The sequence below is a fragment of the Leucoraja erinacea genome, chromosome 5 (assembly GCF_028641065.1).
Source record: "Leucoraja erinacea ecotype New England chromosome 5, Leri_hhj_1, whole genome shotgun sequence".
Classification (NCBI taxonomy): domain Eukaryota; kingdom Metazoa; phylum Chordata; class Chondrichthyes; order Rajiformes; family Rajidae; genus Leucoraja; species Leucoraja erinaceus.
Genome location: NC_073381.1, coordinates 8,599,271 through 8,611,305, shown reverse-complemented (window position 1 = coordinate 8,611,305; position 12,035 = coordinate 8,599,271). Strand labels below are relative to the sequence as shown.

The window sequence follows — 12,035 nt, the reverse complement described above, 5'->3', positions numbered from 1 at the left end:
TAAATGCCTGGTGTGCTGACACTTGCATCACGTTAATTAATTGCATTCTCATTTCAAAGCATTTGTGATGAAGAAACAGATGTCTGGAAATAATGCTAATTTGGCCCCGAACCAACTTGAAATAAAACGGATCCTGAAAATGGTTTACTGTTGCACAAAACTAAAAGTTGTGTACCTTCAACAGACACAACAGCTTTCATTCATCACAATATTATCTTCTCAGAATAACGAAAAACTGCTCTCCATTATCCACAGCCATTAAACGCCCAAGGGTGCTAATAATTTACATACATGATTTCTGGATATAAGAAACTACGAATAATGCACAGTAGCGAGATTGAGCGACACAGTGGCACAGCGGTAGAGTTTCTGTCTTACAGCATCAGAGACCCCGGCTCCATCTTGACCATGGGTAGTGTTTGTATGCAGTTTATGCGTTCTCCCTGTGACTGCGTGGGTTTTCTCTGGGTGCTCCGTTTCCTCCCACATTCCAAAGACGTGCAAGATTGTAGGTTAATTGACTTTTGCAAAGTATCCCCAGTTTGTAGAACAGAACCAGTATAAGGGTAATCGTTGTTCGGCGAGGACTCAGTGGGCTGAAGGGCCTGATTCCACGCTGTATCGAGAACCAGAGAAGATAGGTTTAAGGTGAAAGAGGAAATAATTTACTTTTTTACACAAAGAGTGGTGGGTGTATGGAACGAGCTCCGGAAGAGGTAGTTGAGGCAGGCAGTATCACAACGTTTAAAAAACATTTAGACAGGGTCATGGATTGATCAGGTTTGGAGGGATATGGGCCAAATGCAGGCAGGTTGGACTAGTGTAGATGGGGCATGTTGGTCGGTGTGGGCAAGTTGGGCTGAAGAGCCTGTTTCCACGCTTAACCTACAAACCTGTACGCCTTTGGAGTGTGGGAGGAAACCAAAGATCTCGGATAAAACCCACGCAGGTCATTGGGAGAACGTAAAAACTTCATACAGCAAAAGTAGTAGGGATCGAACCCTGGTCTCCGGCGGTGGATTTTGCTGTAAGGCAGCAACTTACTGCTGTGCCACTGTGATCGCCCTCAAGATTCTTAAACCTTAAATGTTATTAACTGTTTATTACAAGGAGTGAGGTATGAATTTAAAGTCTATGTTACAAAAGGACATGATGTGAATGACTCGGGCCCTAATTCGGACACAACTGGATCTGTTGCATAGTTTCAAGAATATTACTGGGGCTAATTCCCAACAAATTCAACTTATTATTGCACTTTTGTTTCTACCGGCAATGATTTTAGTTTCCTATAAAATTGTCTATTTATATTGTACCTATGGGAATTAAGATAATTAAATCATCGTTTCAAATCATCTTTTGGTTAATTGCTTTCCAAAGTCTTGTCAAGGGAAAATAAACTAGACTGAGGAACAGACCCCTAACCATTTTTTCCACAAAAAAATCTAATTTCACCCAGTGGATCGTAGCCCTTGTGGTTATCATGCTCTTCAAATTTTAATCAACGTGTTATTGATTTGAATAAAAGTAATTGAGAAATGGGATACCATTAGAATAATAATCACAACTATTAGATTGTGTTTAAAAATACTGTTAACATCCTTTTGTATAAGGAATATAATAACCCTATCTCAACATCATACCACTGCTATATCGCACCATAATTGATGCAATTATTTCCATGTTGTCAGTATCTCAGTCTTAAGCGTGGAAACAGGCCCTTTAGCCCAACTTAACCACAACGACCATCATGTCCCATCTGCACTTGTCCCACCTGCCTCCATTTGAACTCTAAACCTGTCCTATCCATGTACCTGTCGGAATGTTTCTTAAACCTTGTAAAAAAAGTAACTGCTTATGCCCCTGTCCCACTTAGGAAACCTGAACGGAAACCTCTGGAGACTTTGCGCCCCACCCAAGGTTTCCGTGTGGTTGCCGGAGGTTGCAGGTGGTTGCTGGAGGTTGCAGGTGGTGGAAGCAGGTAAGGAGACTGACAAAAACCTCCGGGAATCGCACGGAAACCTTGGGTGGGGCGCAAAGTCTCCATAGGTTTCCGTTCAGGTTTCCTAAATGGGACAGGGGCATAAAGCATTGCGATAGTACAGGTGCACAACCTTTTATCCGAAAGCCTTGGGACCAGACACTTGTCGGATTTCGGACATTTTCGGATTTCCGAATGGAAGATTTTTAGCGTAGATTAGGTAGGTAGCGCGGGCGGCTTGAAAAGTCTGGAGCAGCTGCCTCCTCCCCGGAGACCGGGAGAATCATTGCATAAATGTTAGTCAGTTAGTTTGGAGGGATTTTATGTGGTGGTGGTGGAGTAGGGGTGAAGGGGGAAACTTTAATTCTTAGTCCCCTACCTGGTCGGCGACTCCCAACCTCGCGGAGCTGGGGGCTTCGTCCGGCCGCGGGCGGCGCCGGTTGGAGCTCCGACCCCGGCAACTCCAAATCCAGCGACGCTCCGCGAACGTTGGGTCGGCGGCCACAGCGCTCCGGAGTTTGCCGCACGGCGACCCGGTAAGGCATTGCCCGTTCCCCGCTGGTATCCCAGCGCTGCGACGCCGCCGACTCCCGACATTCGCGGAGCTGGGGCGTCCGGATTTGGAGCGCCTCGCAGCCAGGGGTAGAGTTGCCGGGGTCGGAGCTACAACCGGCGCCGCCCTCTGCCCCACCGGCCACAGCGCTGCGGAGCTTACTGCACGGCGACCCTGTAAGGCATTGACCGCTCCCCGCCTCTCCGACCAGGTAGGGGACTAAGAATTAAAGTTTACCCCTTCACCCCCCCCTTCACATAAAAGCCCTCCAAACTAACTGACTAACATTTAAGCAATGATTTACAGATGTTTAAGCGTCTCCCGGTCTCCGGGGAGGAGGCAGCCGCTACAGTAGTACAGACCTGGGTTGACCGTGGGTCGTTTCGGGTCAAGTTTGGCGCCAAATGCGAGCTTTGGTGCGCAGACGGCATCTGGAAAAAATGGCCGGTTTTCGGAGTTTTTCGGTTTCCGGAACACTGGATAAAAGGTTGTGCACCTGTATCTGCAAACCTTAGAGATCTACAAAGAATTACAAGAAAAGTACTCTGGCCATATTATAGAATTGCCCATCCTGGTTCTATGGAAGCAATGAAAATGGCAAATTAATTAAGCAAATGCTCAGCTCTCAAGGCAATTGTGTCACATTCGAATACTGGTCCAAGTTGGCAATACAAAATATTTGCCATTTATTCTTTAAACGATTGTACATTTAAGATCTTAGGTGCAGAAGAACAATTATGCTGCATGCAATATTTGATTATTTTTTTCACTGTTTATTCTGAAATTGTTGAAACCAACTCTGAAAGAAAACTAAAAAAAATGCAGATGATGTAAATCACAATGAAAGGATTTTCAATAGTGTTGCCCAATTTGCTGAGTGCTTCCAATATTTTGTTTTAATTTCCTAGAAATATTCAATTACGACTGGTACCAATATTTCATTCAGCAAATGATCCGACTACAACTATCAGCATGGCCTAATACATCTGAATGAAATGTTCAACACTGCTAGGAATCGCCCATATTTAATGACAAAAGCCCAATGCCACCATTTCATGGCATGGAAGCAAACTGCTAGCTCTGCCATTCGTTATGCTCTGGCTATTGCCAAACACCGTGCAAAGCTTGTGGACAGTCATAGCTGGGTTGCAAAATGCATACTCATGGAATCCAAGCATTTTATAATATAATGCCCAAAGCAAGAAGATTTAGAAACGTAGAAAAAAGAAAAAGAAAAATAGGTGCACGAGTAGGCCATTCGGCCCCTCGAGCCAGCACCGCCATTCAATATGTTCATGGCTGATCATCCAAAATCAGTGCCCAGTTCCTGCTTTTTCTCCATGTCCCTTGATTCCTTTAGCTCGAAGAGCTAAATCTAACTCTCTCTTGAAAACATCCAGTGAACTGCCCTCCACTGCCTTCTGTGGCAGAAAAGGTTTTTTTCTCATCTCAGTCCTAAATGGCTTGCCCCTTATTCTTAAACTTTGACCCCTGGTTCAGGACTCCCCCAACATCAGGAACATTTTTCCTGCATCGAGCCTGTCCAATCCTTTACGAATTTTATATGTTTCCATAAAATCACCTCTCATCCTTCCAAATTAGAGTTAATACAAGCCCAGTCTACCCATTCTTTCATCATATATCAGTCCTGCCATCCCAGGAATTACTTGGCGAACCTACGCTGCACTCCCTCAAGAGCAATAATATCCTCAGATTAGGATACCAAAATTGCACACAATACTCCAGGTGTGGTCTCACCACGGCCCTGTACAACTGCAGTAGGATGCTCCTAAACTCAAATACTCTTGCAATGAAGGCCAATATGTCATTAGCTTTCTTCATTTCCCCCTTTCCTAATCTGACATCTTTCAGATAATAATCTGCCTTCCTGTTCTTGTCATCAAAATGGATAACCTCACATTTATCCACATTATACTGCATCTGCCATGCATCTGCCCACTCACCCAACCTATCCAAGTCACCCTGAAGCCTCATAGCATCCTCCTCGCAGCTCACACTGCCACCCAGCTTTGTGTCATCTGCATCTTTGTGTCATTGGAGATGTTACATTTAATTCCCTTGTCTAAATCGATAATATATATTGTAAATAGCTGGGGTCCCAGCAATGAGCCTTGTGGCACACCACTAGTTACTGCCAACCATTCTGAAAATGACCTGTTAATTCCTACTCTTTGCTTCCTGTCTGCCAACCAGTTCTTTATCCATGTCAATACCCAACCCCCAAAACCACGTGCTCTAATTTTGCCCACAAATCTCCTGTCAAAGGCTTTCTGAAAGTCCAGATACACATCCACTGGCTCTCCCTTATCCATTCTACTTGTTACATCCTCAAATAATTCCAGAAGATTGGTCAAGCATGACTGCCCCTCCATAAATCCATGCTGACTTTCACTGCTTGCCAAATGCGCTGTTATGACATCTTTAATAATTGACTCAAGCATCTTACCCACTACCGATGTAAGGCTAACTGGTCTATAATTCAGGTCTATGACACAGAATGCTGGACTAACTCAGCGGGTCAGGCAGCATCTCTGGAGCGAAGGAATGGGTGACGCTTTGGGTCGAGACCCATCCTCAGATTCTATAATTCCCCATTTTTTCTTTCCCTCCTTTTTGAAACAGTGGAGTTTCACTGGCTACTCTCAAGTCCAGTTTCGAGAGAACATTGGAAATGAACACCAATGCATCCACGATTTCTAGGGCTACCTCCTTGAGTACTTTGAGATGCAGACCATCAGGTGCTGGGGATTTATCTGTCTTCAGTCCCAACAATTTACCTAACACCATTTCCTGACTAATGTGGATTCCCTTCAGTTCCTCCCTCCCACTCGACCCTCAGTCCCCAAGTAAATCTGGGAGATTGTTTGTGTATTCCTTAGTGAAGATAGAACCAAAGTACTCGTTTAACTGTTCTGCCATTTCCTTGTTTCCCATTATTAATTCACATTCACAAAGGACCTACATTTGTCTTTCATTGGAGTGCTCTGTGGATGCAGATATTTTAGGGGGAAATGCATCAAGGAAGTGAGCGACGGACAATTTCCTTACAGCAGATAGACGTTGAGAGGATGACAAAATCTGCAGGGTGACACAAGGAGGTATGGTGTGATGGGAAACAGCTGATGCACTTTGGTGGGAAGAACAGAAAGCAGAATATTATTTGAATGAAGAACAACTACTGAATGCAGCTGTAGAGATGAATCAGGGTAAGCTTGCACATGAAATGCAGGAAATAGTACAAGCGGTTACGAAGACAAATGGAATGTTGGCCTCGTCGCAAGGTTAGTGGAGCAGAAATCTTTCTGCAATTGGGCAAAGATTGTACTTAATTGCTGGCACAGACTAGATATTATTATATAAAGAGAGTTATACTTATATTGGGGACAGTGCAGGAAAGGTTAATTTCCTTGATTTCTGAGATGTAAGGGTTGCCAACGTGGAAAGAATAGATGCCTGTACTGTCTAGATTTTAGTAGGATGAGAAATACTCCACACAAATGTTTACATATCATATACATATATAAAATATAGGATATTATATATATTGTGAATAAGAAACAGTAGCAGTTTGATGTCATGGTCAACAATCCATAGAACGATTTCAGTGAGGCAGTGTGAAGGTTTGCCATGCCACCAGAAATGGATTTCTCATTTCTCTGATAGATATTACATGGGGCAGAAAACCTATATGCACTGCGTCAACTGTGCTTTGGGTCAAATACTCTGCCAGAACTGGCAGATTTTACTGTCTGTTTGTCTGGCCTGACAGCCAGCAACTGCATTGACCTTAACCCGTAATGCAATACCATCAATCTTGACCCTGGCTTGCTTATGTAGTTGGCACAGTGGCTCCCCGGTAGTGAAGGAGTTTTCATAGCATTGGGATCATCCATGCTGACCATGATGGCCCACCAAATTAACTCTCATTTGTCTGCATTTGGGCCATATCCATCTAAATCTCATATCCATCTATGTATTTGTCCCAGTGTATTTTATGTTGTTATAGAAACCTGCCTCAGCTGCCGCCTTGGCAGTTCCAAATACCCAACATCATTTGAGTTGCCCACCAGGTTCCTTTTAAATCTTGCCCCCTCTCAATTTAAACCATTGCCCTGCCCTGTCCTGTCCTTCCATATCCGAATCACTTCCTCACATCCAGCAAGTGATACAATTTCTGGTAAACAAATTTGGTGACTGACAGTTGAAGAAATCCTGTGCAGTTATTGGAGTTTTTGGGGAGGATTAATTTGATGCGGTGCTCTGGATTTGCTTTTACAATCCCACTGAAAATGGATACTTCTTTAAGATATCCTTCAAGTCCTTGCAATCAAATTTTAATAGTTCATACTTCTACTGTTCTTTTATTTTTTTCAATTCTTAGGATTTGGGTGTCACTATCAGATCGCATTACTCTTTTATTAGAAGAGACATCAATGTGATCCCTCTGGAGAGATCCCTTCAGTGTCAGCGACTGAAGCATCTTAATGAGTGGATTGCACCGTTTAAGCACAATACTTCTCAGGTGCATACTTTATTTGGCTGTTCAGCTTAGTGCTCAGTTTAATTTGTTCTCAGATGCTTCATCTGATTCTGCACATCTAATGTTATGGTTCAGAAATTAGATCACCTGGGGGTGTTTATTTCAGAGACACACCTTTAAAAATGCATCTTGAAATGAAATAATAATCAGTTCTGAGCCATAAGCTGCTGGAGGAACTCAGCAGGTCAGGCAACATCTGAGGAGGGAATGGACAGACAAGGTTTCGGGTCAGGATCTTTATTCAGACCCTCCTTTATCCAAATAAGGGTTGCAACCCCAAACATCGACTGTCCATTCCCTCCTCAATGCTGCCAGACCTGCTGAATTCATCCAGCACTAGGTGTTTAGCTCAAGATTCTAGCATCTAAAATCTCTTGAGTCTCCAGTTCTGAGCAATGTCACTTTTATTCAATTTATGTGTCAGACCTTTATCAAATTGTTTTTTGCAAAAACATTGCTGCTTCCGGAAAATTGCAGGATGAATTAGATACAGAAGCGACCAATGTTGTACACTCCCAGAATGTACAAGAAAACACTTGTTTGCAAACGTATCAAGATGTTCCTTACATACGATTATTCATTGTGCTAGGTCTTAATTTCCGATCTTTCCTCTGCCCTTCAATACTCAGGTTCCTTTCCACCATATGATCACTGACCCTTTGATTTCATCCCAGCCGTGCAAGGAAATGGTGATTTTGCACATCTTTGTGAATGCTAATACTTTTATAGTTCTATCAATGCATGCAGAAAATTATGAGCTATAGATACGATAGATAGGCTGAATGGGCGGAAATATCAAATACTAAATGGCATAGCTTTAAGACAAGAGGGGTAAAGTTTAAAGGAGATGTGCGGGGGCAATTAAAAAAAAAAATTTAAACACATAGGCTGGGGAATGCCTGGAACGTGCTGCCAAAGATGGTGGTGGAGGCAGATATGATAGTGGTATTCAGAGACTTTTGAATGAGCACATACATAGATATATGGAGAGATATGGATTATGTGCAGGCATATAAGAAATGGTCTTGACATCCTGTTTGGCACAGACATTGGGGGCTGAAGGGAGACTTGTTCCCATGCTGTAATGTTCCATGTTAATAAATATCATTTTCTTAAAAAACATCAAATAGCAAGCACAGCAACTGAACCCAATTTCAGGCTGAGCATTGTACCTCTCTCTCATCCATGTGTAGCCACTGTTTAGGGTCTTCCTCTGCTGCCAGAAAGGCTATCAAATCCAAAGCTGTGAGACGAGTCTGACGTCGGGATGATACAAAGATCAACACGGGCTTGGACGGCGAATGGCTCCGAATAGCTGTTAAGAAAAATAACTATTTGTAAAAGCTCGACATCTAATGACTTGTTGGTGCCTAAGGAACAGCTGTGTTGAACGGTCCAGAATAGATTTATTGTTCATTAGTGTTTAGTACTTTGCTATTGTCAGGCTGTAATTAATCTGAGGTGACAAGACTGCCCTCTTCCTTGCAATCAATACAGGCATTTATGTCATACAGCTAATAAGCTTAGCCATATAACTGTAATTAGTCTGACCTAAAATAATGCGCAAGTGTTAGTACGATAACCCAACAGTTAAACATTTTGAGAATTTATTTCTTCAGCTATTACTCAATCAATAGGAAGTGTACTCTCAAAGGAATTAATAAACACTTGTTAGTGAAATTAGATGAGCATGTTTATATTTCATTTTTAAGACTTGACATTGCCTACAGTTCAATATTGTGCTTCTTTACAAAGTTTATAAGCATACAGTCCAGACAGAATTAGTTTATTTCAAATGCAGCAGCAATTGAAAATTGCAAATGTTTGTTTACCATTGGGAACTGTTGTTGTTTATTCTTGGTGATGAATGTGGTGAACTCCCAAAGGCCGAAGGCAAGCATCACAAGTAAATCACGGATATTTATTTAACAATCTTATTCAAGGAATATCTGTTATTACGAGTTGAACTTAAATCTTTTATTTGTAAAAGTAGCTGTAGCATAAAAGCTCATCACATTTCAAACATCAGAGAATCAGAGAATGGTTAGAGCACAATAGGACATTTAGCCCATTGTGTGTGTATCAGGCCTCTATCAGAGCAATTGAGTTTACTTTACTTCAGAAATTCAGTGTGGAAACAGGCCCTTTGGCCCACTGAGTGACCAGCGATCACTCGTACATTAATTCTATCTCACACACTAAAGACAATATTTTAGTAGGAGGAAACTGGAGCAACCCATGCAGTCACGGGGAGAACGTGCAAACTCTGTACAGTCAACAACCGTAGTCAGGATCGAACCTGGGTCTCTGGAGCTGTAAGGCAGCAACTAAACCGCTGTGCCGCCCTCTTTTACCACGCAGCCCTCTTCTCTGTAGCCTTGCAAATATGCCACAACATATATTTATTTTATTGCCTCTTAAAGGCCACACTGAAACCTGTATCTGTATCCAGTACCTTGGCACATTACGCATTCCTGATTCCAATTTGAATCACAAGTAGATTGCACGTTTCATTCAACATTAGGTGAAGGGTGACTTTCTCTATCAAGCAACTGTGCTACTTTCTTTCTCTTTCTCTTAATCAGAGACACATCAGATAGAAAACTTCAGACTTCTAAACAGTAATGACACAGTGCACGCTTTCAAAGCCATACAACTTAAATTAATTGGCTAAGTAATTGAATTACAATAATTACACAGCAGTTCAGGTGATATATATATTCAGATATTTAAGGTACTTTGAAAACTTTTAATAAATTTATGTGTATGCACAAATTTCTTTACTCTTTTTGCATTCAAAACTATTCTCATATATGATGCTACAAAATGTCATCTATTGTTAAAAGTAGAAATATCATAGAATCATGTTGATTTTAGTGTTGGCTTCTACTTCTAGTCTTGTTAGAAGCCATTGAATCCATCGTCAGTCAGGATCAAACCCGGATCTCTGGCGCTGTGGTAAATGAGGGCGGCACAGCAGTACAGTTTTTGCCTTACAGCTCCAGAGACCCAGCTTCGATCCTGACTGTCTGTACAGAGTTTGCACGTTCTCCCCGTGACTGCATGGGTTTTCTCCGGTTGCTCCAGTTTCCTCCCGCAATCCACAGTCAGTTAAAATTGCAAAACTTTACAATAGCCTTGTACCTACAGTAACCTCACTTACAAGAGCGGCACAGTGGCGCAGCGGTAGAGTCGCTGTCTTGCAGCGCCAGAGATCCGGGTTTGATCCTGACTAAAGGTGATCTCGGTTTGTAGTTTGTACGTTCTCCTCATCACCTGCGTGGTTTATTTCCTGGATCTCTGGTTTCCTCCCACACTCCAAAGAGTTTGTAGGTTAATTGGCTTGGTAAAATTGTAAATTGTCTCTAGTGTGTTTAGGATAGAGTTAAGGGCCTGTCCCACTAATTCAGGAGTTCTCCCGAGTTTCCCCTGATTCGAACTCAGAGAATTACGGTAATAGCTGTTCATAGGTACTCGGGGCTCTCGTGGACATTTTTCACAGTGCTGAAAAAACTTCACGAGTCACCAGGTTTCCCGAGTACCTGCCGTTAGCATTACGAGCTGCTACGAGACATCCATGAGCTCCCACGTAGCCCTACGTACATTCTACGTATTTACCACGAGTTTGATTTTTTTTTAAACTCAGGAGAGCTCTTGAATTACCTCGTACAGTGGGACAGGCCCTTTAGTGTGTGGGGATCGCTGATTGGCGCGGATTCGGTGGGCGATGGGCCTGTTTCTGGGCTGTATCTCTAACCAAAAAAAACCAAAACTAAATAGCACCCTGTAGTTCACATGCCATGCAGATTAGCTGAATAGAAACAGACAAGTGAAAAGAAAGTTTAGACGTGTAAAAAAAAAATTCTTGCTCATTAAATTTTAAATGTTACCTTGGAATGTTGGCTTGTTCATGGTAGCCATACGAGGGCAGTAATGCTGGCCTGGGAAGCCATGCATATGCACTTCAAGAGGAACGGGGCGCACTGATGGTCTGAAGTTAAACAATCCATTCTAAATAAAATATGAAACGATACATATTATTTAATTATACCCTAAAGCGCTATCATTTTGCTTCATCATTCTGCCGACATTAGAGTAAATGACATCTTGCTATTTCATCTAAAATAAAAAGGATGATGAAGCATAACATCTGAAATAAAAATAGACAAAGTGCTGGAGTAACTCAGCGGGACATTGGGCACCCCTGGATAACATGTACAGCTGACATTTCGGGGTCGGGACCTTCCCTCCAGAAAGAAGAATGTATTAAATGAGAAATATACAAGAAGGCTGTGGTTAGTATTTATAGGCAAGTGAGGGTTGCCTATAACTGGCCGCTGTAAATTTGGACGGTGGACCAAAGGGCCCGTTTTTATGCTGCATCTTTAAACAGGTGAAAATCGGTAATTCAGTGAAATCAAATTTAGAAGTGCTTAAAAATAGAGTAAACGTTTTGATAAAAGAGTAAAAGTTGAAATTTTGTGCATTGCCTATTTTCAGATCCCACTCATGCAGCAATCGAGGCATAGTGATGGGATTTTCATGTAAAAAAATTATAATAGAAGCTGTGCCAGTTGCAATTAACTGTAATCTCTGATGGGCTGGATGCTGCAAGGGCAACATGTCCTTAGTTTGTGATATTATGTTTTCTTAAGAAGAAAATTAAACGTTGCAGGAGCTTCAAAAATGACAGAAAGCAATGTAGTATTAAATGTGGAGTGAGCTGTGGAGCTTTGCTTAATAATACAAGTGGTTATTCAAAATGGTCATTGTTACTGCTCATTGAAATTCACCAACAGTGGTCCAGACAAAGGACACATGCTTTCATCACTGTCAGCTGCAGCTTACAAACTGCTGATTGGATTCTGCAACATACCATTAAATGACATGTGCTTCCAAAGTGCACTGGCACACATGATCCATTTGGCAACAGCCTGTCACGT

General features: G+C 42.2%; 1 protein-coding gene across 1 annotated transcript in view; it reads right to left on the bottom strand.

The window, feature by feature from the left end:
• Nucleotides 1–12,035, bottom strand: part of ascc3 (activating signal cointegrator 1 complex subunit 3) — a 358,193-nt gene that overhangs the window by 107,948 nt on the left and 238,210 nt on the right. The window contains exons 29-30 of the mRNA XM_055634935.1: nt 10,983–11,103; nt 8,265–8,407 (exon numbers count right to left, since the gene is read on the bottom strand). Coding sequence (XP_055490910.1) covers nt 8,265–8,407; nt 10,983–11,103 — 264 coding nt within the window. The remainder of the gene's footprint in view (nt 1–8,264; nt 8,408–10,982; nt 11,104–12,035) is intronic.